The sequence below is a fragment of the Hyla sarda genome, chromosome 9 (genome assembly GCF_029499605.1).
Source record: "Hyla sarda isolate aHylSar1 chromosome 9, aHylSar1.hap1, whole genome shotgun sequence".
NCBI lineage: Eukaryota > Metazoa > Chordata > Amphibia > Anura > Hylidae > Hyla > Hyla sarda.
Window position 1 is genome coordinate 87,967,084 of NC_079197.1, and position 27,741 is coordinate 87,994,824.

The 27,741-nt window shown below is 45.1% G+C and overlaps 1 protein-coding gene across 2 annotated transcripts in view; it reads right to left on the reverse strand.

Annotated features, from left to right (window-relative positions):
* The window catches only part of ATP1B4 (ATPase Na+/K+ transporting family member beta 4), a 176,786-nt gene that overhangs the window by 32,096 nt on the left and 116,949 nt on the right, over positions 1–27,741 (reverse strand). For both annotated transcript variants that reach the window (XM_056538679.1, XM_056538680.1), the window contains exon 5: positions 14,181–14,285. In XM_056538679.1, coding sequence (XP_056394654.1) covers positions 14,181–14,285 — 105 coding nt within the window. The remainder of the gene's footprint in view (positions 1–14,180; positions 14,286–27,741) is intronic.

A 27,741-nucleotide genomic window follows, 5' to 3' on the forward strand; every position in this document is an offset into this window, starting at 1 on the left:
TATATGATGACAAGAATCGCCTATATTGATTACCCATCAGGCAGGTAATGAAATATAATATAACTTACTTTATGGCATGAGGATCCGATGCAGACGAGCTTAAGTTCGTTGACTGGCACCGCTGGAGCGCACGCTAGACAGGAAGTGAGGGGAAGTAAGATGGGGTATATGGATAGCAGGGTAATAAATATATTAACATGGATGCATAAATAAATAGATGGAATATGTTAGGTCATGTGTAGTCTAAGTTGAATAGATAAATAATGGACTGGACTATCTATTAGTTGATAAATGTTGAAGTGGAAACAGGATCCATTGTGATGTATTGATACTTCTGGTGGTTATCCTCAACACATGAAGCTATAAAAAGCTGGCAAAACTGAGTTGTTTATTAAAACCGTTTGGATATACCGTGTCAAGTGTAAATATCCATCTGGTTTCTTTTTGTGTCACAATTAGGTCTGTATGTCCCCTTCAAATCCCGGTCTTGACTGTTTCCAATACTTTAAATGAGATATTGCTCAGGTCTCCATCGTGTTTTTCACTTACATGATGTGCGACAGGTTTGTCCCTTGTGTTGTTTATACCCCCTATATGTTCCAGGATACGTTTTCTTAATTCTCCTGTGGTCTTCCCAATGTATCGCGCTCCGCATTTGCATATGCAGATGTATACCACATTGGATGTTCGACAGTTTGCAAAGGATTTTGCAGGGAATGTGCAGTTGAGGTGCGTATCTATTGTGACACTGTGGCAAGGGAAGGGTGTATTTCCCTAGCTCACCCTGGAGAAACCTCCATCTGTGGCCTAATTAATGAGGTAGCAGAAATGGGAAGTGTGCTTAAAAAGAAGATAGACACAATAGTTGGGGCTCTCCCTAGAAGACAGCAAGGTGGCTGTAGGGAGAGGCAGGGGTCCTGCTGAGGAACACACAGCCTGAGCTGTGAGTGGCCCCAAGAAGTGGTGTGGATGAGACACATAGCAAGACGTTGCAAAAGCTGTGTGTGAACAGTGAGTAGAAGGTTGCAGGAGGCATAAGTTTAACTGGCCAGGAAAAGCCCACCAGTTGATAGACAGGGCATGCTGGATTGTTTATTTAGTGACTGGACTGTCTAGGGTTTTGTTTTGTTCCTCTGTTATGTTTTTTATTTATCCTGCAACCTGTCTAATAAAGCTGTCGAGGGGCCGGACTTGCATAAAGTACTGTTGTTTGCCGGTTTCTTGAAGTGGAAACGTGTCCTATGGCTGTGTTAAGGATGATCCCAGAGCTATCCCCAGGGAGAAATCTTTACAATTGGTGGAGGATGCAGGCAATACGTTGCTAAGAGCAACCAATGGTCGAGTTGCAGTAAAGTTGTTGCTAGGAGCAACCCACCATGCATGTTGCAAGTCGGACAAACCCAGCTGGGGAGTACAAGAGTAGGACTGAGCCTGTGGTGAAAGCGTTGCTAGGGGCAACAGATCACGTCAAGTGAGTGAGTGCTCTCTCAGCTAAGGAGATAGGTGGACGGGCACCTGCGCAGCGCAACAGCAGTAAGACGTGTTGTTTGTTTTGCAAAGATGGGTCGATGTCAAAATGCCTTTGCTAGGAGCAACCGACTTGGACAGCAATCAGTTGTCGCCCAGAAGGATGCTATGGTGAGCACCTTGATGAAATTGGCTGCAGATTAACCTCTGGTCCAGAGGCCAGAAAAGATGGACGTGAGGACCCGTGAGTAACTGGTGGGTGGAATCCCACTGTTTGTGGATCTGGACTGTCACCAGGCTGTATCCAGAGTCATGCCGGACATAATACCGTTTGTGAAGATTCGACCAGTACCTGGTAAGACTGTTTTAATTGACTTTGAGACATATTTTGGGACAGTGCGCAATAAGCTGGAGGTGTGTGCAGAGCTTAATGTGGAGTTTATACTAGGCAGAGACTTCCCATATTTTTGGCAATTGTGGAATGGGGAGAGTGTGCCAGATAAATTGCACACAAAGGTTTCTGAGGTAATGGTGGGTGGTGTGTCACTACTTGACTGTGTGAACTCTGTCCAAGGTGACTCCAACCAATGTCTAGTTGTGATATCATGTGAGGGTGGGGGACCCCTCTTGAAGACCGATGGGACTGTTCACACTCTGCAGATTGGACTAAAGAAGTCTGTTGAACAGAAAATGTTGCATGCAAGACTTGGAGAAAATGTTACAAAACACACTTTGCATGAGTTGGGTCATAGTGCTATGAACGGTCGTGTAAATTTGGAACCTATGCAGAGTGACAATGTTTTTTGTCAAAAATATATGCCTATGTTTTCTTAAGTAATGTGTACTGCTGACAACTTGGACGGGACAAAAGAAAACTTGTGTGAGCTGGTAGTAGATGGTAAAAAGATGGTTGCTTTGCTAGAGCCTATGGGTATAATAAGTCTGGCGAAGATCAGTTGCAGAAAGCTGGACCCTGTCATAGTTTCTATACAGGTGGATATTTGGGGTTATAAAACTGTTAATGTCTGTTTTTCTACCCCCTGTGGTACTGTGAGTCATAAGGTTGCAATAGAGCCCTCCTTGGAGTATGATGTAGTACTGGGGATGGATTTTCAATTTTTTCAGCAATTATGGGAAGACTTTCAGGTAACTAGAGCGGGTACACCTGATAGGCCCACAACAGTTGACCACACACTAGTGGAGAGTTACTCAGCAGATAGGGAGTGTCAGCAGTCACTAGATATATGTCAGATTTCACAACTAGACATTGGTTGGAGTCACCTTGGACAGAGTTAACACAGTCAAGTAGTGGCACACCACCCACCATTACCTTAGGAACCTTTATGTGCAATTTCTCTGGCACACTCTCCCCATTCCACAACTGCCAGAAATATGGGAAACTCCACATTAAGCTCTGCACACACCTCCATTACATGGCTCACTGTCCCATAACATGTCTCAAAGTCAATTAAAACAATCTTACCAGGCTCTGGTCAAATCTTCACAAACGGTATTACAGTGGGGATCAAAAGTTTGGGCACCCCAGGTAAAAAATTGTGTTAATGTGCATAAAGAAGCCAAGGAAAGATGGAAAAATCTCCAAAAGGCATCAGATTACAGATTAAACATTCTTATAATATGTCAAAAAAAGATAGATTTTATTTCCATCATTTACACTTTCAAAATAACAGAAAATAAAAAAATGGCGTCTGCAAAAGTTTGGGCACCCTGCAGAATTTATAGCATACACTTCCCCCTTTGCAAAGCTGAGACCTGCCAGTGTCATGGATTGTTCTCAATCATTATCTGGGAAGACCAGGTGATGTCAATCTCAAAGGTTTTAAATGGCCAGACTCATCTGTCCTTGCCCCAACAATCAGCACCATGGGTTCTTTAAGCGGTTGTCTAGAAATCTGAAACTGAAAATAGTTGATGCTCACAAAGCTGGAGAAGGCAAAAAGAAGATAGCAAAACATTTTCAGATGTCAATATCCTCTGTTCGGAATGTAATTAAGAAATGGCAGTCATCAGGAACAGTGGAAGTTACAGCAAGATCTGGAAGACCAAGAAAAATATCAAACAGAACAGCTCACAGGGTTGTGAGAAAAACTATTCAAAACCCACGTTTGACTGCACAATCCCTCCAGAAAGATCTGGCAGACACTGGAGTTGTGGTACACTATTCCACTATAAAGAGATACTTGTACAAATATGATCTTCATAGAAGAAAACCTCTTCTACATCCTCACCACAAAAATCAGTGTTTGAACTTTGCAAATGAACATAAAGACAAGCCTGATGCATTTTGGCAACAAGTTCTGTGGACTGATGAGGTTAAAATTGAACTTTTTGGCCAGAATGAGCAAAGGTACGCTTGGAGAAGAAGGGGAACAGAATTTAATGAAAAGAACCTCTGTCCAACTGTTAAGCATGGGGTGGATGAATCATGCTTTGGGGTTGTATTGCAGCCAGTGGCACAGGGAACATTTCACGAGTAGAAGGAAAAATGGATTCAATAAAATTTCAGCAAATTTTGGATGCTAACTTGATGCCATCTGTGAAAAAGCTTAAGTTAAAGAGAGGATGGCTTATACAAATGGATAATGATCCTAAACACACTCGAAATCCACGGGGATTACATCAAGAGGCATAAACTGAAGGTTTTGCCATGGCCTTCACAATCTCCTGACCTCAACATAATTGAAAATCTATGGATAGACCTAAAAAATCTCAAAGAACTGGAAGACTTTTGTAAGGAAGAATGGGCAAAGATACCTCAAACAAGAATTGAAAGACTCTTGGCTGGCTACAAAAAGCATTTACAAGCTGTGATACTTGCCAAGGGGGGCAGTTCAAGATATTAACTCTGCAGGGTGCCCAAACTTTTGCAGATTACATTTTTTTGTTTTCTGTTATTTTGAAAGTGTAACTAATGGAAATAAAATTTAGGATTTTCCTAGTATTATGACGGAAAATATAGATTTTATAAAGACAGGAGGCGAGTATCAAATGCATATTCCTTCTTTATTAAACTCACTAGCAGAAAGAAAAATGCAAATGTGACTTCAACAATGAAAGAAAAAACTAGGATGCAGGTCGCCTAGCAACCTAACCGCACCCCCATGATCAATCCCACAAATCCCATTCAACTTGCTCCATATAAAACCAACTGCAGCTCCACCCTTCTTCCTCTTTCTTGAAGCGAACAGTCCATGTAACATCAGTCCCCCACGAAGAAAAAACGAACATCTGGAACCGACAGCTCCGTTCAACAGCAAACTCAAAATGGTCAGCTTCTAACGACTCCAGAGAAACCTTTCAATTCCAACAGGAAACCGAACTTCCGGCCGAAGAATATCAACACCTCCAACGCCTCCAAAAGTAGAACTCAATAACCTGGCTCGTATCAAATGCAAGTTCAAAGTACATGCAAATACAAAAAAAATAATCATTACAAAACAGACAATGAAACGTGAGGTTCCGGTCTAAAATAAAAAGTTCGGAAAATGTCCTCCGACGACCAATCCACCGCCTTCAAAAGTTCCGACAGAGAGCCTCCCGTCAGAGCCACCTTAGTAGCCATGGCCCCTCTCGAAGAATGTGCCTTAAAAAGAGACACATCCACACCAGCCAACTCCATAGAACACTTCACCCAACGTGACAACGTTTGTGAAGAAACCGGAAGATGCGGTGAGCGAAACGAAATCAGTAATTGAGAACCATCCGGAGACCGCAACTCTTTCGTCATTAACTCATATGTTTTTAGACATCTCACCACTCATAGCTTAGCATGCGTCGGAAAACTTGGGTAAAAAAACACTCGCAAATCCGTCTTAGTATGCCTAGCTATGGAAAACTGCACCCCTTGAGTGGTAAACTGCCTCCTGGAAATGTCCAGAGCGCGTGCATCCGAGACACGTTTTATGGACACCAGGCACAACAACATGGTAAGCGTGTAGGATAACAGCTTAAGGGACAAACCTTCGTTGTCCTCCCAGGCCTCAAACATGCACAAAACCAACTAAACATCCCACGTAGTTTGATACCGTGAACCTGGAGGCCGTTTAAACCTGATACCTCGCAACAAACGACAGACCAACGGATGTTGGCCAATCAGCACTCCATCAATCGGCACTTGCTGCGCCGAAATCGCCAACCGGTAAACATTAATAGTCCGATAAGCCTTACCCCCGTCAAAGGCTTCGGACAAAAAAATTCAACACCCCGGACACAGGGGCAGGAATGGGATCCATTTGTCGCCGTGCGCACCAATGAATCCAAAATCCCCAGGCTGATCGGTAAGCCGACCTGGTACCTGGGGCCCATGCATCCTGAATGAGGTCCCTAGCTGACTGTGATAAATCTCTATCCGGGACTGATGCCCCGATATCAGTCATGCCACCATAGGTAATTGTTCCGCCAGTACCAGCGGGTGAAACTCCCCTGCCGGACCCAACAGGATCGATGGAAACTGCGGGCAAATCCTCGGACAATCGATGGTCATCCACAAAACCTGGGAAAACCAGGGTTGAGTAGGCCACCAAGGCGTGATCAATACTAGGGTCGACTTCTGTGATTCCGCCTGCCATAAAACCCTGGCGATCATGGCGAATGGAGGAAACGCATACAATGTCTCCTGAGGCCAAACCTGAAGGAAAGCATCGGTCGCCAAGGTCTCCGGATCTGGCCTCCAACTGAAGAACTGGGGCAGTCGCCGATTGAGCCGAGACGCAAATAAATCCAGACCAAGGGGCCCCCATAAGGTCTGGATGGCCTGAAAAACCGGATGCAAGGTCCAGTCGCTGTCATTCACCAGGTGTCTGGAATTCCAATCTGCAACTGAATTGGAAACACCCGGTAGATATTCTGCTTGGAGTAGAATATTCCTCTCCAGGCAGAAAAACCACAGATCTTTCGCCAAATCCGTCAGTATGCGAGATTTGGTGCCCCCTAAACGGTTGACATATTGCACCGCAGTGACATTGTCCATGCGTAGCAACACGCAACAATCCGTCCGATGGGGGGTAAAACTCTTCAGGGCGAATGTACCCGCCAGCAACTCCAGGCAATTGATGTGCAACTGCGCCTCGACCGGCGACCACTTGCCTCCAGTGGTGGATGAACTGCACCAGGCACCCCAACCATCGAGACTGGCATCCGATTCTATAATCACGTCCGGCCTGGAATTGAATATTGTCCTCCCATTCCATTCCTGAACGTGTCGGAGCCACCACAACAATTCCTCGTGCGCTCCCGTGACAACGGGATCTGGGCCTCATATGTCAGGCCGCCTGAAAAATGGGTATTCTTCAACCTCTGAAGTGCCCTGTACTGTAGGGGCGCAGGAAAAATCGCCTGCCCTGAGGCTGATAACAGGCCAAGAATCCGAGCCACCGCGCGTAGGGTCACCACCCGTTTGCGCAACAGGCTCCGTATTTCCTTGCGAAGCAAAGCAAGTTTCTTGCCCGGTAGACTCAGGGTCGCCAGCTGGGTATTCACTACAAAACCCAGAAACTCCATTGCTTGAGCCGGAGTCAATACGGATTTCTTTTCGTTGATGAGAAACCCTAACTCCACCAGAAGAGACGTGGCCCACTGCACATGTAATCGGGCCTGACTCTCCGAACGAGCCATGATCAATAAATCGTCCAGATAAATGGTCATTCTCACTCCCTGACTCCAAAGACAAGCCACGACCGGCTTTAGGAGTTTGGTGAAACACCACGGAGCGGACGAAAGACCGAATGGGAGACAAGAGAACTCCCACTTTCGTCCTTCCCACAGAAACTGTAGGAAACGTTGAGAAGACCGATGGATCGGTACCGTCAGGTAAGCATCCTTCAGATCGATCTTTGCCAACCAATCTCCCAGGAGCAGTAAATCCCTAAGGAGATGAACGCCCTCCATTATGAAATGTCGGTACAGGACGTATTCGTTTAGATCTTTTAAGTTTATGACCGGCCTGTGACCGCCGTCTTTCTTCTTTACCAAGAAGACACTGCTTATAAAGCCTGGCGTAGTCACACCTACTGGGTGTATGGCCTGCTTCTTGAAAAGATCGTCGATTTCTGCCTGCACCAATTCCCTGTCTGCATTCGAAAAATGGATTCTCCTCGGAGCCTGCCGTTGAATCGGCGGGGAAATGAATTCTATGACATACCCCGACACCACGTGCAGGACACACAGATCGACCGTAACCCGGGACCAAGTGTGGGTAAAAAACCCTATCCTGCCCCCCACATGTATATGTGGCATGATCGTGTACTGCCGACCCACCTGTGCTTCTGCCTCTTGGGAAGCCACGGCCACCTCTAGCCCTCCAGGGTCTTCCTCGTGGTGGAAAAAAGGGGGTGGGGGCAACTGGAGCAGCGACCATCGGAGCCTGTGATCTGTCCTGTACGTATTGTACTGATCCCCTATGATAGGGTCTAAAATAGGCTCCTCGGCAGGAAGGGCGAACCCTGCCCCTTCCAGCCTTACCAAAAACCTTGCCACTTAGGTTCTTTCTCAGAGAGCTCTGAGCTTTATCCAAGCTGGAGAATAAGCCCACAAATTTATTGATATTCTTAATCAGGGAATCCCTGAATAATAGCCCATCAGCCGAAGGGCCCGGTTCCTCCATAGCCAGGTGTGAAAGCTGCGGATCCAGCCGCATCAAAATGGACCTGCAACGTTCAGCTGACAAGGCCGAATTCGCATTACCTAGGAGGCAAGCGGATCTCAACGCCCACCCCCGCAGGGTAGCCGCATTAACAGGCTCGCCAGAGGCCACCGCCTGCTCCGCCATATTAAGAATCTTAGTAATCGACCCCAAAAGATCCAATAACTTATCTTGGACCGACTTAAAGGACCGTTCAATCCCTTTTTTCAGGTTTTTCCCTGACTTCACCAGATATTTTATCAGGATAGTATCCAACTCCGGTGTAATCGCCACCTTATTGGCCAGGGAAGGCCGCGGACACTCCGCGTTTATTTCGATTACCCCTGCCCAGTGGTTTACGAAGCCAAGCCTCTAAATATTTGGCTACCTCTGGGATAGGGGTCCATTCACCCTCGGGTGTTTAATCTCTTCAGGGTCGAAGAATGGCAGACCCTGTGAATCGAGTATGGCGTCCGGAGACACCACACCCTCGGTAGACGGGTCCTGTAGGACAACCTCATCATCCTCATATTCATTATCGTCATCAGCACCAGAGACGACAGACTCCGATAACTCCATCTCCGATTCCACTTCCGAATCATCAACAAAAGTATTCGGTTTAACTCGTTTAGCGCCCCTAGCGGCCTTAAGAACTACACCTTCCCCCTTTGCGGAGGGTCTTTTACCCTGACATCTCCTGACATAGAATGCGTCATAGGAGAGGTCTGGTCGTCTGAAATGTGGTGTCTCTTCCGGTCAGACTTGGTCGCTTGGAGCTAGCAGCCCCTGCGTTCGCCGCTTCCAAATCAACAGCGGAAGTATGAAGTAAGTTCGCCTCACGGCGGGAATGGAGCATCACCACAGAAACAGATTTGGAAATCACCTCATGCAGAGAAGACATAGCCGCTTGCACGGATTTATTTACCAGTAAATGAATATGGTCCGCAGACATAGATTCAGTGGCGTGTCCCTGATTGGGGCCATCCCCCAAGGTCATAACAATCTTGTCCTCAGACATATTCAAAATAGATAAGTGGCACTGAAAAGGTAAATGCGGGATTCCAACAGGGCTGTGGAAAAGGAAACAAAAACTTTAATTAAATGAAATATGAATAATACCAAGGGAAAAACAAACTATTGTAATGTGTATGTGTAGAACAACAACAATAAGGAGTAGAGGAATAAAAGCTCCCTCACTCCCACAGCAAATGTAATAAGTGAAAAAATATTCACTTGTACAGTAGGATAAAACAACAGTAACGTCTTGCAGGGAGTATGTGAAAAACTCACAACACTCCCCACAAGCACCGGTCACCAGCGTCGCTGCGCTGGCATGACTGAAATTGCAGTCGCGCCAGCGAGAGCGAGGCCGGGACCACAGACGTAAGAGCAGAGGGAGGGGGCATGGCCAGCTCTGACACAGAAGACTACTCCGGCCACGTACAAGGGAGGAGACGCGCGCGGCTAAGAGAGAAGAAGGGCGGGCCTTAAAAGAACAAGACCCCAACATCACCAGGTAATGTCGGCGAGTCAGGGGCTTACAATAAGGGGGGGAAACGGGAAAGGGGGATAGGAGGAGGCACAGAAATTATGTATTAAACCTTCTCCAACACCCACAGACACAAGGGAAGATAAAGGATATGGGAACAAACGTAAAGGATAGAGTCACCGGCGTATACAGTACCCACGCCAGGGCTCAGAGCAATAAACGCTGAACAAAAGTCCCCCGGGATCTAAACACCCAACAGTAGCATATGAACTGATACAAGGGGGAATAAAGAGAGGCCTAAATCAGGCCTCAGGTACAGTATAAACCACAATGAACAATATGGGTACTTATCTGTATGCACACAGCTAGTGAGCAGAAAGAAAGGAAGAAGGGTGGAGCTGCAGTTGATTTTATATGGAGCAAGTTGGATGGGATTGGTGGGATTGATCATGGGGGTGCGGTTAGGTTGCTAGGCGACCTGCATCCTAGTTTTTTCTTTCATTGTTGAAGCTACATTTGCATTTTTCTTTCTGCTAGTGAGTTTAATAAAGAAGGAATATTCATTTGATACGAGCCTCCTGTCTGCAGTAAAATCTAACTTTTGTTGACATATTATAAGAATGTCTAATCTGAAATTTGATGCCTTTTGGAAATTTTTCCATCTTTCCTTGGCTTCTTTATGCACATTAATACAAATTTTTACCTGGGGTGCCCAAACTTTTGATCCCCACTGTATGTCTGGCATGACTCTGGATACAGCCTGGTGACAGTCCAGATCCACAAACAGTGGGATTCCACCCACCAGTTACTCACGGGTCCTCGCGTCCATCTTTTCTGGCCTCCTGACTAGAGGATAATCAGGTGCGAAGACGTCCTCTTGCTGAACTGCAGCCAATTTCATCAAGGTGCTCACCATAGCATCCTTCTTGGCAACAACCGATTGCTGTCCACGTAGGTTGCTCCTAGCAAGGACATTTTGACGTCGACCCATCTTTGCAAAACAAACAACAGCCTGTCCACCTGTCTCCTTAGCTGAGAGAGCGCTCACTCACTTGACGCAATCCGTTGCCCCTAGCAACGCTTTCACCACAGGCTCAGTCCTGCTCTTGTACTCCACAGCTGGGCTCCTAGCAACAACTTTACTGCAACTCAACCATTGGTTGCTCTTAGCAACGTGCTGCCCGCATCCTTCACCAATTGTAAAGATTTCTCCCTGGCGATAGTTCTGGGATCGTCCTTAACACAGCCACAGGACACATTTCCACTTCAATAAACCGGCAAACAACAGTTCTTTATGCAAGTCCGGCCCATTGGTTGCTCTTAGCAACGTGCTGCCCGCATCCTCCACCAATTGTAAAGATTTCTCCCTGGCGACAGTTCTGGGATCGTCCTTAACACAGCCACAGGACACGTTTCCACTTCAATAAACCGGCAAACAACAGTTCTTTATGCAAGTCCGGCCCCTCGACAGCTTAATTAGACAGGTTGCAGGATAAATAAAATAAAACATAACACAGGAACAAAACAAAACCCTAGACCATCCAGTCACTAACTAAACAATCCAGCATGCCCTGTCTATCAACTGGTGGGCTTTTCCCGGCCAGTTAAACCTATGCATCCTGCAACCTTCTACTCACTGTTCACACACAGCGTTTGCAACGTCTTGCTGTGTGTCTTGTCCACACCACTTCTTGGGGCCACTCAGAGCTCGGGCCGTGTATTCCTCAGTAGGACCCCTGCCTCTCCCTACAGCCACCTTGCTGTTTTCTAGGGAGAGCCCCAACTATTGTGTCTAGCTTCTTTTTAAACACACTTCCCCTTTCTACTACCTGATTCTCCAGGGTGAGCTAGGGAAATACACCCTTGCCTTGCCACAGTGTCACAATAAATATGCACCTCAACCGCACATTCCCTGCAAAATCCTTTGTAAACTGTCGAACATGCAATGTGGTATACATATGCATATGCAAATACACTGCGAAGACCACAAGAGAATTAAGAAAACATATCCTGGAACATATAGGGGATATAAACAACACAAGGGACAAACCTGTCGCATGTCACGTAAGTGAAAAACACGACGGAGACCTGAGCAATATCTCATTTAAAGTATTGAAAACAGTCAAGACCGGGATTTGAAGGGGACATACAGACCTAATTGTGACACAAAAGAAGCCAGATTGATATTTACACTTGACACAGTATATCCAAACGGTTTACATGAACAACTCAGTTTTGCCAGCTTTTTATAGCTTCATGTGTTGAAGTTGGCCACCAGTAGTATCCATACATCACAATGGATCCTGTTTCCACTTCAACATTTATTAACTAATAGATAGTCCAGTCCATTATTTATCTATTCAACTTAGACTACCCCTGACCTAACATATTCCATCTATTTATTTATCCATCCATATTAATATATTTACTACCCTGCTATCCATATACCCCATCTTACTTCCCCTCTATCATGGTAATTTAGGTTATTCCAATTATACCCTATCCTACTTCCCCTCTATTTGGGCTGAGTAGGGTTAATCTTTATCTGCGGCATTCCAGAATTAGCCCTGTACTCATTACCTCATATCTGTTATTCTATGTGCTACACATCTTGGAACGCTATCTCCCTCTCTAGCACACAAAAGAAGTGACCTCACTTCCTGTCTAGCGTGCTCTCCAGCATGTGCCGCACACAGATCGTGCTCCGTAGCCTGAAGCACTCTACCATTTACTTGGGACTGGAAGTGACCTCACTTCTGGCCATGCGTGTGCTCCAGCGCGACACATGGGACCCACTTAAATAAGACGGGCTGGCGTCTGTAAACGCCGCGCCAGTCAACGAACTGAACCTCGTCTGCATCGGATCATCATGCCATGAAGTAAGTTATATTACATTTCTTTACCTGCCTGATGGGTGATCAATTTAGGCGATTTTGGTCATCATATATATATATATATATATATATATATATATATATATATATATATATATATAATGGGGTTTTCCTTCTTGCATAGGCAGACTCTCCAGTAGGCTACCTTATCCTTGTTGACATCTAGAGACTGGAGATATCTAAATAGGTAGGCCAGTATTATATTTCTAACGGAATGGACGCTCTTCCATCCATTCCTGAGTTAATACCATACTATGACATTTTTGTTTATATCTGCCTTCAGACATCAGCACCTGGCATACAGAGAGACACATGTTAGTAGTGGCAAAAAAAACAGATATCAGTTTTCATTGGTCAGAGGAACACTTTTTAGCACACTACTATACTCCTCTCTCCTACCTACTCTATATACTCAGACGTCGCCTTCACTTTCATTTTTATATACATTATATGCAGAATCAGCTCATAGGTTTCCCAATCCTATTCACTACTGACCATCTTGTACATCTTATCTTACCTCACCCAAGCCAATACTAAGAGGAACGTTTCTAAAACTATTGGTCATGGGGTACATATACCTATTGTGATACTTTCTCTTTCCTATTCATTCTCAGGCTATTGCATCTCAATAACTCTACAGACAGACTGTCACCATCTGTGTCTTATATCTATCCTCTATGGACTATCTATTTAATAAGGTTCAATATGAAGTGATGGACATATACATTGAACCTATAAACTATATTTTATATCTCCTCACTACTGTATCTAGATATATGCTATTGTGAGAAGAGAGATAGGGGTGCTTATCATTTGGACGCCCCTGGTCCCTCCGCACTTCTCCCTGAAGAGTTGTGCCGCTTTTTAACACCATACAACTAAACGCGTTGGATATTTGTTTGTGATTGACCTGTTATGTTTTATGTGATCACTGTATTTTATGTACACATGTGTTTTGCATGAACCAGACTCACATAGGGGGAGATTTATCAAAACCTGTGCAGACGAAAAATTGCCCAGTTGCCCATAGCAACCAATCAGATCGCTTCTTTCATTTTTCAGAGGTCTCTTTAAAAATGAAAGTGATCTGATTGGTTGCTATGGGCAACTGGGCAACTTTTCCTTTGCACAGGTTTTGATAAATCTCCCCCATAGTGCTTAGACTGGGGGTATTTTTCAGTCAGCTACTAGGCCTTTTTTCACTGTATTTTTATATTTTGTACATGTTCATTTTATTGTAAGTATACAAATGAATAGAAACTACTTTTTATGCAATAGTTCTTCTTTGGGTTTTTTCCTGTATAAAATATTAGCCAGCTATATTGCAGAATATAAGTGCTGAGACCCTTAATACCTAGATTAAATAATGGTGGGATAGAAGTGGATACCATACAGGTATTTTAAGAATTTTTTGTTAATTATTTAGGAATGCTCCATGTGCATAGAAGAAATGTATGGGAGACATTTATCAAAACCTGTGCAGATTAAACTGACCAGTTGCCCATAGCAACCAATCAGATCACTTCTTTTGTTTTTAAAAAGGCCCCTAAAAATGAAAGAAGCGATTTAAAAATCAATCTGAAAGTTTTGATAAATCTCCCCCATATGTTTTGCTTTGTTACTTCCTAATTTTTGATGACAGCAATAATTTTGTTCAAGCTATTTCTTGTGTCATCAAAACTGATTTTACCTTCAAGAAATGAATGCAGACCCGTGGCGTAAGATGACCATGTGTTCTTTTCAGTAGAATTAAATCTATAATGAAATCCACTAGCGAGCGGACCGATGGTTACACCTGTAAAACACAATTATCATTTGATGAGCAATTATTATTATTATTGAAATACATGTGACAAAATAGTGCCAATACTCACTATTGTTTTATTGTGTGATTCTTATTAAGGTAATTTACAGAGATTCATTAAGTAAATATGTCGTGTCCCGGTACAGAACATGGTTCTGTACCGTCCTTAAGTCCCCTCAGGAAGTCCCCTCAAGTCCACAGGGCTCTCCTGCCGGGTCCCCCTAGTTCATTATTATTGTATATTACTCATGTACATTTATTATAAGTATTGTACAGTGAATATAAACTATGTACAAAGGTTATTAGGCTGTTTAAACTGTATAGGACCTTCCTAAGGTCATGTGATATGGCATGTGATATGTGATCACCCGATACCCAGAGTTCCAGAGGCACAGGTAACCACAGGCCACCAGCTACCAATGGGCTTTAGTCCAGACCCCTTATATATAAAGGGCTTTAGTCTCTACACTAGCTCTCTTAGTTCTTGCTCTCTTCCTGGACACTAAAGCAAGCACAAGTCCTGTACAAGTGCAGTCCAGCTAGGCCAAAGCCTACAAGTCTGCAGCAACATCTAATTTGTAAGTCTTCTATGACTCCAAGTCAAGTCTCTACAGTTGCCACCAAAGTCATAACAGTAGCACAGTGGTCTGCATCATTATTATTACCACTACAAGTCCAAGCAAGCCTGAGAGGTACCCTGTGTCCCAGTCACCTCCGTGGAAGCCTGTAAAGACTGTTATACTGCCTTCTTCAGTAAAGTTCCAGTTGCTTCAAAGCCTGCTTTGGACTCTCATTTAATCTATGCCGTTTTGGGTTGGTTGTCGGAGGTGCCATACACCATACAACCACATCCTGGCGTCACGTACACTAGGGGTTAACAACATCTTGCCCCAGGGGTTAATACCATCTGACCCACTACTCAGTCCGCTACACCCGTGGTCCCACCATACACCAGTGGTCCACCAAAAATAAGTCTAATATAAGAGAATATGGCAATGCCCTCTTTTCCTCTTTGGTGGGTAGGGCTGGAGTGATCACTGTTTGATGCATATTTACTGACATATAAAAAGTAATCATCTCCCTTGTTTTCAAAATGTAGACATATTATCATAACAGGGTAAATAGTTATTCAAAGAATTGTAATGAATATAGGTCATGTTGTAGAGACATCACTTTTTCCATGTTGTACAGACTTTGGCTATGTGCACACAATGGGCCTCATTTACTAAGACTTTTTGAGTAGATTTTGTAGGGTTTTTGTGTTGCATGTATCATGTGCCAAAAAAAACTACTAATTCTCCACTTTACTCTGAAAACTTGAAAATGGGAGTGTCTGTTTGCATTTTTGAATATTTTTTTTAGCTGTTTTTTGGGCTACAGCTAATGATAACATAAAATCTAAAAACAGAAATTTTTTCAGATGAAAACTGGTCCATAAATATGTGAAAAAACATCCCCCTTACAAAAACAGCCCCAAAAAAGACCATGGTACTTAAAGGGGTTATCCAGGATTTGAAAAGCAGAGCTAATTTCTTCCAAAAGCAGCACTACACTTTGTGTGGTATTACATCATGGCTCCATTCACTTAAATTGAATTGAGTTGCAATAACACACACAACCGATGTGGTGCTGTTTTTTTTGGGGGGAAAAAACAGCTGTTTTTTTGGGGGGGAAAAAACAGCTGTTTTTCTATTTCCTGGATAACTCCTTTAATTTTATGTCTGTAAGAATTATGGACATAGCATTTAACCACATGTGTACGGTTTTCCCACTAAATCCAATGCAATTTAATAGGAAAAACTGATGCTTTTGGAGTCCAAAAAAAAATTATGGAGGAAATAATCATAACTGCCTTGTCATGAAACAAGTGCAATACACTGGCTTACATGACTTTTTTCAATTTGTTTAACTTTTTTTCAATGTGGTTTAGACACTTTTGAAACACTTTTGTGTGACACTCCACAAGGGATTACTAGGAAGTGGGCATGGCCTCGCTGGAAAGGATGTGTGCTTGAACCACAAAATGAACCAGTTTTTGATGCAATTGTTGGCAATTGGCAATTATGCCAATTAATAGAAGGAGCAAACTTAAATAGTCAAAAGATATGCCGGATTTTCAAACAACCTAAGTCACTGCTCAAAATCTGGCGCTTTTTAAGACTAACCTAACTGGACACTAAGAATTAGGCAGTTTTTGATTATTTTCCCTAGTGTGTGAAAATAGCATTATTAAAAACCTTTTTAATAAAAAAAGAAAAAGAAAAAAAGAAATCAACAACAACAAAAAAACAACAACATTTTATTTGATATTCAGGTACTGTACATACATTGATCAACCATAACTTTAAAATCAGGTGACAGGTGAAGTGAATAAGATTGATTATTTGTGACAATGGCTCCTGTCAGGGAGTTAGATATATTAGGCAGCTCGTAAACAGTAAGTTATTAAAGTTGTTGTGTTGAAAGCAGGAATATGGAGAAGAGTAAAGATCTAAGAGACTATGACAGAAGTGATGCTAGGAAGAACACCTGGTAAACCTTCAACAAGGTTCTGAGTTCCCAAGGCTCACTGACTTAAGTGGGCAGTGAAGGCTATGGCCACATGGAAACTGTACTTTTTTGTATTGATGGCTATCCTGAGGCTAGGCCATCAATATCTGATCAGTAGTGGTTCAATGCCTGGCACCCCTGCGGATACGCAGTTTGCCAGAGCTGTGGTGCCTGCATATACTATATAAAAGGGATGGAAGCAGACATCTTTGTACATTACTTAGTGACTGTGCTTGGTAACTGCAGCTCAGCTGCTAGTGAATTGAATGGAAGCTGGGCTGCAGTATCCTAGTACCACTACAATATACTGAGTACTGGTGGTCCTTCTGCATCTCCCTGATCCTCGCTGCTGGCTCCTGGTGCACTGTAGGGGTTGCTGAGTGAGTAACTCTGTGCCCCAGAGGGGCCCCTGCAGACACATGTGGTCCCCTCTTTGTTTTCTGTGGACTGCCTATACACTGATGTACCTCTGTCTGCATAATATCACTAGTGACTTTCTACCTGCTCGCGGTTGAGACCAGCCCTGCTGGGACCTGTGGTGCCCTACCTGTCCTCTGTGGACTGCCTGGCCCTCTTGGATGCCTCCTACTGCCTGCCATATATAACTAGTGCTCCTCTGCCTGCTCTCTGGGTGGCCCTAACTTGCTGGGACTTGCGGTGCTTCCGCTGCCTGCCATGGACTGCTTTATCCCCTGGGCTGCCTTCCCCGGCCTGCTCTATATACCTAGTGACGTTATACCTGCTCTCTGTGTTGCCCTACTATGCTGGGTCTTGTGAGAGGGACAGGCTACAATCCCCACCCTGGTTGGCTAATAACATCAGTTGTGCACTATACGCTGGGGTGGAGCTCCTGCACTTGTGGTCCGTTGCTATGGGCGATCCCCAGCACGATATGCATATTGTGCTGGGGATCGCCCATAGCAACGGACCACAAGTGCAGGAGCTCCACCCCAGCGTATAGTGCACAACTGCACTTGGGGTTGAGTATCTCTTGCCACTGCAGACCACGCAATTGTAAGCTGTTTTATGTCTAAAGTTTATACTAATGCACCCTTTTTATCATACTGGGTAGCATTTTCATCTGTGAGGCCGGCACTATATTAGCCAACCAGGGTGGGGATTGTAGCCTGTCTCTCCCCCTCCCATTGTATGTTTGCATAGTCACACTGGAGCTAACCTGGTAGCAGTCTACAAGCTGGACCTGATGCTGCTGTAATTTGGTTCCTGGTTTTGCTTATCACGCACAGGTAGGTTAGTGTTAGGCCCCATACCATCTGAGAAACCTTAACGTTGGTGTGCGGGCTCTGGTATTTCCTTCATATGAGGATATACTGGCTAATGTCTCAATTTTAACATCAGTTTTGAGGGTAAGTTAATGTCATTGTTTGCATCTGCCACAGTAGTGAACCTATATTGTGGTCTACAAATGCAGGACCTCTACTCCAGTTTAGCACAACTGCACTTGGGGTTGAGGACCATCTGCCATTTTGGACCACATCGGTGAATTTGTTTCTGTTTACAGGAAACCCATATTACGGGCCAGAAGGTGCTTGCCCTGAAACAGGCGTGGATAGCGTGTGGCTATCATGCCTCATTTTTTTATTTTGCTAGGGGTGTCTCTGTTTTAATTACTAAGTCCTTGCCGTTGGTTGTTTCCCAAACAACCTGTGATCATTTTGGAAGGTTTGTAATATTGCATTGTTCCAAGGGTTCCTTCTCCTTTGTTCTTGTCTCAGTCTATGTGCCGCCCCCCCCCCCCATTCTAGGTGTCTGTGTTAAAGTTGATTACTAACAAATTGCTGTTTTTTCCTTCTGACCCTGTCCTTTTTATAGGTGATTTCAATGTGGCTCCTGATCCTGTACTTGATCGCACCACTGCTGCTTACCCTGGCTCCTCCTCCTTTAACACTTGTCACCTGGCATTGAGCCTGACTGACCTCTGGAGATGGAAGTACCCAAATGCATCTTCCTTTTCCTTTTACTTTGCGGCCCATAGGTCCTTCTCTCGCATTGACTTTGCTCTGGCATCCGAGGATCTGCTCCAGGCAGTAAGAGATATTTCCTACCTCAGACCACTCTGCGGTAGTTCTCAACCTGGGTCCTAGCCTCCCTTCCTGTATTTGGCGCATGCACTCTGGCTGGTTACAGGCCGAAGCGGTTGTGGAGGCTCTGGGGGCTGCCCATACTGAGTGCTGTGAGCATAATGCTTCTTTTCCTGACCCTTTAGTTCAATGGGATGTGTACAAGGGCACGATCAGGGGTGCCTTTATAGAGGGTGTAGCGGGCCAATGGAAAATTAGGTCAGCTATGGAGCGTAAGTTGCTGCAGGAGGTGAGCATTTTGGAGGCAGCATATATAAGAGATCCCTCTCATGATAATGAAAGGGCGTGGGCCAAGGCTCAGCGGTCTTTGTTGGTAGTTCAGAAGGATAGAGTCCAGTTGAGGTTGGCGGATAAGGAAGCTGCCCCTTTTTGAGTTTGAACAAGAATGGGAAGCTACTGGTCTATTTAACGAGGGCTAGTCGTCTCGCTGCCTCTATCACTTGTATTAGGAGTGGGGATGGTTCTATGGTGTCCGACCCCAGTTGATTAATGATGTCTTTAGGGACTTTTACTCTTCCTTGTATTCTGCCCTTCCTAGGCCCTGTCAGGGGGAAATTGGGTATTTTTTACAGGAGCTATCCCTTCCCAAGCTAAGTTGCGCTCAGGCAGAGGCTTTGGATGCCCCCTTTGGAGTTGAGGAGGTAGAGCAGGCTATTTGTGAGCTTCCCCTTGGGAAAACCCTGGATCTAAATGGGATGATTGGCGATTGGTATAGGATGAATGAGGAGCGCCTGGCCCCTGTACTCCTTAAATTATTCCATTCAATGGCTGGTAAAGAGTCTCCACCCAGATTAAATGAGGGAGGCGTTGATCGTAGTACTTCCCAAGCCTGGAAAGGACCCGTTGCTGCCTGACTCTAAAATTCTGGCTAGAGTACTGGCTACTCGCCTCCATGGGGTCATAACCTCTATCATTCATCCTGACCAAATCGGATTTATGCCGGGTAGAGCTACTGATGTGAATGTGAAGCAACTCCAACTCAATATTGCAGCGGGGGGGGGGGGGGGGGAGTCTTTCCTACTGGCATAGTTGGTAGTCTAGATGTCTATAAGGCCTTTGATTCGGTGGGGTGGCCCTTTTTTATGGGAGGTTCTGGGTGCATTTTGGTTTGGTCCCCGATTCTGTGCTTGGGTTCAGTTGTTATATGATAGCCCTAGGGCCCGCATTCGCACTAACTTAGATGTTTCTGCTCCCTTCCTTCCAGGTCGTGGGACGAGGCAGGGGTGCCCGCTTTCTCCATTTCTTTTTGCACTTGCGGTGGAGCCTTTGGCAGCGGCCATCCATAAACATTCCACTAACTGTGGCATACCCAGGGGGTCTATTGTAGAGAAGATTTCTGTCACATATGGGCAGGGAAGGAGTGCACTCTATTCTTGTCCACTCCCCTGTCCCTGCCTACTTCCGTACTGCCCTAAACAACAGGTCCGTAACCAAGAAGACAGTCCCTTCCTATATGCGTGAGGGGCGTAAATGTCAAAATAATAAATTACAATGACACAGACTTAGGTCCGGGGACAGTAGGAACAGACAGACTAACAAAGAAAGACTAAACACTCACACAGTAAGTCCAATGTCAACTATCCGCGTCTAAAGCCTGGAGATGTCACAGTACAAAATCACTAATAGCAGAGAGAATAGTCAGAGAGAGGAGCCAAAAGTTCAAAGAGCCAGATATTACAAATACAGAAGACAGCTAGCTAGAGTACAAGCTGAGCTCTATAGTAAGCACTGACTGGGAATAGACTGCCAGCTTATATGGTGCCAGAACAGGTGCTCCAAACAAGGTCAGCTGACCAGTCAGACAGCCGGGCGTAACCCAGCAACAAAAAACAACAAAGAACCTGTCAGAACCTTTTAACCCTATAGGTTCTGACAGTACCCCGACTTTTAGGAGGGGCCACCGGACCCTTCACAACCTGAGAGTAAAGAGGTCTTGACTTAGATACAGATGGACCATCAATGTCCTCATCTGTAACCTCATCCTCCAAATCACACCACTCATTGGTGTCCTCACAGTCATCCTCCAGATCCTCATTACTACCCTCTGACCGCAAATCAACTGGAGTGCTCTTCAGACTCTTATTGAAAATGATGTCACAAGATGCCGATTTAACCAGAGAGTGATGCTAAAGGCTTCATAATACTCTTAGAAGTATAATCAGATTGTACATTAGGAACAATGCTACCCAGAAGAACTCTGCCAGGCATAGCTCTCTGGGAGGCAAGACATACCTGTGTGCCCATGTGGCCACTACGATTGCCACTTGGACGCTAACGCTTGACACAGGAGGCAATGAAATGAGTGTCCTCTCCACAGTAGAAACACAGGCCATAGAGTTGACGAAACCTCTTAGGTTCTTCCGGGGTACGAATGGACCCTATCTGCATAGGGTCTGCCTCAGGGATAGATTTGGAAACAGAAGAGGAATCAAGCAGGAAAGGAGAGACAGAGGATGAAGAACACTCCCATTTGCGTTCTCGCAAACGTCTATCCAAATGTACAGCTAGAGTCATGGCTTGGTCAAGGGTGTCAGGAGAGGAATATTTAACAAGCATGTCCTTTAAGGTGTCAGTTATCCCTAGTCTGAACTGAAAAATCAAGGCTGGAGGATTGCAGTTGGAGTCTACACACCACTTTCTAAAATCTGCACAGTCCTCCTCTACTGGTCTGCATCTTTGCTTTAATGTACGCAATTGACTCTCCGCATATGCAGCACGGTCCGGTTCAGCATACAAAAGACCAAATCCCGCAAATAAGGCGTCCACTGAGGACAACTCCGGAGCATTGGGACCAAGGGAAAATACCCATTCCTGGGGACCCCCTTGCAAAAGAGACATAATGATACCCACTCTTTGGGCATCAGTACCAGATGTGTAAGGCCTTAACCAGAAGTACAATTTGCAGCTCTCACAAAAGGTTTTGAACATTTTGTGGTTACCCAAAAATCGGGCTTCACAGGAGCGGAAGCAGAAACAGATGACACCTGAGTTCGGGCAGATTCCAGCTCCCAAATTCTGGCTAGCAAGCTCTGAACTAAGTGCTCCTGATCTTGCAGTCTCTGAGTCAAGGTCTGAACTAATACTGACTAAGGCTGAGAAGACTCAAGCTTCAAGATTCTGGAAAACAACCTCTGATTCAGCTGCTCCTGATGTTCAAGTCTCTCAGTCAAGTCCTGGTTTATTTTAGACTGAGATTGAGACGACTCTTGATACTGTACCTTCTCAGCTAGATCCTGGACCAACTGAGTCAAGCCCTGCATTTGCTCCACCAAAGCAGACATTGCTTCCATAATGCAGGAACAGAGCAATTGCAGGTATATGGGCTTGCTATAATGTCACGTATGGGCAGGGAAGGAGTCGGGGACAGTAGGAACAGACAGACTAACAAAGAAAGACTAAACACTCACACAATAAGTCCAATGTCAACTATCCGCGTCTGAAGCCAGGAGATGTCACAGTACAAAATTGCTAATACCAGAGACAATAGTCAGAGAGAGGAGCCAAAAGTTCAAAAACCCAGATATTACAAATACAGAAGACAGCTAGCTAGAGGACAAACTGAGCTCTATAACAAGCACTGACTGGGAGTAGACTGCCAGCTTATATGGAGCCAGAATAGGTGCTCTAATAAAGGTCAGCTGACCAGTAAGACAGCCAGGCGTAACCCAGCAAAAAAAACAAAACAAAAAAACAAAGAACCTGTCAGAACCTTTTAACCCTATTGGTTCTCACAGTTTCCCTTTATGCGGATGATACGCTGGTGTATTTGGCAGATGCGGAAGGTTCTCTCCTGTCTTTTATTGACCTACTGGACCGGTTTGGTTTGATCTCGGGCTTACGGGTAAACTGGGCTAAGTCTTCTTTAAATGGGTACTCCGCCCCTAGACATCTTATCCCCTATCCAAAGGATAGGGGATAAGATGTCAGATCGCCGTGGTCCCGCTGCTGGGGAGCCCCGGGATCACAGCTGCAGCACCACCTATCATTACAACACAGAGCGAGTTCGCTCTGTGCGTAATGACGGGCGATATGGGGGACGGAGCAGCGTGACATCATGGCTCCGCCCCTCATGACATCACGGCCCGTCCCCTTAATGCAAGTCTATGGGAGGGGGCGTGACGACCACCACGCCCCCTCCCATAGACTTGTATTGAAAGGGGCAGGTCGTGACATCACGAGGGGCGGAGCCGTGATGTAACGATGCTCCGGCCCCTGTATTGCCCGTCATTACGTGCAGAGCGAACTCGCTCTGTGCTGTAATGATAGCGCAGTGCCGCAGCGGGGATCCCAGGGCTCCCCAGCAGTGGGACCGCGGCGATCTGACATCTTATCCCCTATCCTTTGGATAGGGGATAAGATGTCTAGGGGCAGAGTACCCTTTTAATGGTGCTCTCACCCAGGATTCCTTTCCCTTCCGGCTGGGGTGCAACTGGTTTCAAGGATTTTGATATCTAGGGATGGAGGTTACTGCTTCCCTGACGGACTACCTTTCCCTGAATTTGACACATATGATGTCATAATATGTTATATTTCTTATGTTTATAAAATTCTATAAAAACATTGTGAAACTGAATTTGGATCCTCTCTTATGCTCCACTGTGGAGAGGTTAACTGCCATGTCCTTGCTCCCTCTGTTCCTAGCTGGCAGGATAAATATCTTCAAAAGGATTTACCTTCCTAAATTTCTGTACCTTTTTCATTTAGCCCCTCTGATCCCCCCCAAGAAATATTTTAGTGTTCTTTGTGGTGCTGTGGGATCCTTCTATTTGCAAGGAAAGCCTCCCAGACTTTGGGCTCTTCTCCAGGCTCCCAAACGACATGGTGGCTTGGAAGCCCCTGATGTATACAACTATTTTCTTGCCTCCCAACTGGTCTATGCAGCATGGTGGATCGACCTGAATCTGTCGAACTCGGCAACTGCCCTGGCTGGAGCGCTTATGGGTTCCAATGAAGCTCTCACTAACTCACTCTACAGGTATCACTCTCACTCCTCTTTCTTTCTTCCCCTGCAAACTATAGCTAAAGTGTGGTCCATGGTGTCGAGCAAATTTCCACAACCTCTGGTATCTCCTAGAATACCTTTGTGGGGGAATGTACATTTACCTCACCTACATGGGTTACAGGAGGCCAGTTTCTGGGGGTCTCATGGAGTCACATTTGTAATCCACTTGCTTGCAGAGGATCAGGTTTTCTTATCCTTTTTGGACATGAAGGAGCATTATAGCATCCCTGGAAATGCCTTTTATAGGTATCTTCAGCTTCGGCATGCGGTTCATCGCAGTTTGGCTCCCTGACGTTTACTCCTGCTTTTTCTGAAGTGGAGCTTCTCCTGGGCACCACAGATCTATCTAATCCCCTTACTCAGTCTTACGCTCTCCTGTAGTTGTTGGGGCCTAGCCCTTTTTCACAGGCTTTTCATAAATGGGTGGCTGATGTCCCGGATTTGGCGGAATGCCAGTGGAAGGAGGTTGAAGGTTCCTATTACTCAACTGTAGTTAGTAGCAGAGATAAGTTGATCCAATCTAGATATATTTTGAACATACTTGCAGAAAGAGAAACAGGTGCTGGCACTGGTGAAACAATGTTAATAGTGCTGTGAATCTCCCGGTTGAAGCAGCGGCGGAACTGCACCTCTGCCAATTCTGATCCTAACAGGTGCTCCAGCTGTATAGACAAAAGGCAATCTCAAATATCGAAGAAAAAGAAACACGGGGGCACTCACATGTCTTGAATCAGTTCCTGGCTTCTTTATTCAGGGTTTAAAAGGAACACATGTTCTCGCAGGACGTCAGGAGAGAGGGAGTAGTCACGATAGCTATTTCATGCAGATCTCAGCACTTCCTCAGGTCACCTGAGGAACCTGAGTGACCTGAGGAAGTGCCGGGATCGGCACAAAATAACTTGTGACCACACACTCTCTCCTGGCGCCCCGCCAGAACATTTGTTCCTTTGTACCCAGAATAAAGAAGCCAACAACTGATTCAAGACATGTGAGAACCCCTGTGTTTCTTTTTCTTCGATATTAGATATATTTTGAGGTTGTATTATACCCCGCTAAACTGATGCGCATAGGTGTTTCCCAGTCTGATCTGTGTTTTCGTTGTTTTTCAGTGGTTGGTACCTTTTTGCATGCTGTTTGGGAGTGTCCTGTCATCACCTCCTTTTGGAGGGAGGTGATGGGGTTTCTGGCAGACAATTTGGACTCCCCCTTTCTACTGACGCCGATGGTGTGCCTCTTAGGAGTTATCAATGAAATTGTCTCTGGTTCACATAGATGCCTGCTGATTCGCTTTTTTCTATTATATGCCCGTAAGGTGGTAGTGATGTCCTGGAAAGATACCTCTCCTCCCCCTCTGTTTAGATGGCTGAATCTGGTAAACCGATATGTCCCGTTGTACCAGGCGTTGTATATGAGTCGCAAGTGTCCTACCTTGAATTAGAGGTAATGTGGAAAAGTGTCCAAGCTTTAAGGGAGGCTAGCACCGTGGGGCTTAAGCCAGTCGGTGTAGGTATGTTCCTAAAGGGAATGTGTAGAAGATCCCGTAATAGAAAAGGGGAGGCTGAGGCTTGTTCTAAATGGATCCAGGCAATATCGACATCGGAGTCCTGCCAACCTTTTAACATGGACACCATAGTGGCCAGATAATATAATTTCAAATCTGGAAGCGCTAGGCCACCAGAATCCCTATCTTTGGTTAAAATCTGACGTGCTATCCTGGGCTTCTTATTATCCCACACAAAGTGTGAAAGCAAGGATTGGGCCTGAACAAAAAATTTGTCCGGAACAGCTATAGGCAGGGTGCGATATACATACAAGAACTTAGGCAACAAAAACATTTTGAAAGTAGCTATTCTCCCAACCCACAAAATTTGGTATTTGGAGAAGCGCTGCAAGTCTTTGCGCACCCCCGACAGGAGAGATTCATAGTTCAATTTGTAGATTAGAGACTGAGAACCTGCCAAATTCATACAGAGGTATTTTATGTCATTGTCATGCCAGTCAAAGGAGTAAAGTGCTTTTAGATGAGAGACTTGTTGAGAGGACATGTTTAGAGGTAAAGCTTGGGTTTTCGTGGAGTTCAGATGGTAGTAGGAGAGCTCTCCAAACCTCCCAATCAGGTCCATCACACTCGCCACAGACGTCTCGGGGCTGGTCAGGGAGAGAAACACATCGTCTGCATAGAGAGACATGAGGTGCTCCCGTCCTCCAATGACCACCCCCAATATCCGCAGGTCTTCCCTAATGGCCTGGGCCAGTGGCTCCATAGCCAATACGAAAACTAGGGGTGATAGGGGGCATCCCTGCTCGTTCCATTTGTTAAATTAAACTCATCTGAAAGAGCTCCATTTACAAAGGTCCTAGCGGTGGGGTTGTGGTATAGTGCCCCAACCGCAGACACTATAGGTCCCTCGAATCCCATGTGTTGGAGTATGGAGAAGGCAAACGACCACCAGAGGTGGTCGAACGCCTTCTCCGCATCAAAAGCCAGAGCCAACATGGGAGTCTTCTGAGCATTCACATGGTGCAAAACACCCAGCATTCTCCTGGTATTGAAATACATTGGCCTATGGGGTATGAAGCCTGCCTGGTCAACATGTATAAGTTGGGGGAGTATCTTAGCTATACGGGCGGCTAGTAATTTTGAAAATATTTTTAGATCCTGGGTGAGCAATGATATTGGTCTAAAATTTTTGGGGGTATCAGGGGATTTGCCTTGTTTAGGGAGGGTAATAATAAGGGCCTGAGAATTTTCTCCAGGGAAGGAACCGGTGCCTATTGCGGATTGGAAAAATTCCTTGAGATAGGGGGAGAATATATGCCTAAATCGTTTGTAGTAGTGGGTGGCGAAGCCATCAGGGCCGGAGGCTTTGTCTCGAGGAAGGGACCTTATGGTCAGTTCAACTTCTTCTAACATTATAGGGGAGTTCAAAGCTTGTAGGTGGGATGTAGTTAAGGTCGGCAGGGACATCGAAGATAGAAAGGAAGCTATAGAGGTCTCTAAGGCGGGGAGTGTACAGAGTCCTTAAGGTTATACAAATGAGAGTAATAAGCCTGAAAACCATTGGCGATATCAGTAGGAATGTATAGCTTTTTACTATTGAAAGGGTGTAGGAGGTATGGGATTCTATTTAATTGCTGTGATTTAAGATGAGCCGCCAATAACTTGCCAGCTTTATTATTCTGGTAATTGAACTTCGCCCCAGTCTCTCTAAAAGCTTTTCCATAGGAAGTGAGTAGTAATCCTCTCAGCTCCTGCCGCAAATTCGCTAAGGAGGTTGCTAAAGTGGCAGAGGGGTTAGATTTATTTTCTGATTCTACATGTCGGATGTGGCGCAAAAGCTCCGCTATTTTACTCTCATGTTGTCGCTTGTATATCGCACCCTGCTTAATAAATGAACCTCTAATATAAGCCTTGTGGACGTTCCAGAGGGTTTTAGGGTCTGAGGAGGAGGGGATATTAAATCGGAAATATTCTGTTAAATCTCTTTCAATTTGATTCCCATAGTGGGAGTGGGACAAGAGAAAGGAAGTGAAGTATCACGTTGGAAGTGAAGTATCACTTTCCGCTATCGACAGCAAAACTGCCGCATGATCGGACCACTTGATGGTATCTATGCTTGTTAGCTGGACACTTGAGAGCAAAAATTTATCTATCAGGAAGAAGTCTAAACGGGAATTCATATTATGTACCCCCGAGTGGAAGGTATAGTCCCTCTCTTCCCCATGGTGTATTCGCCATGCATCATACAATTCTTCTCTCCAAACAAAATCCGACAGGGAAGGGGTGTTTCTC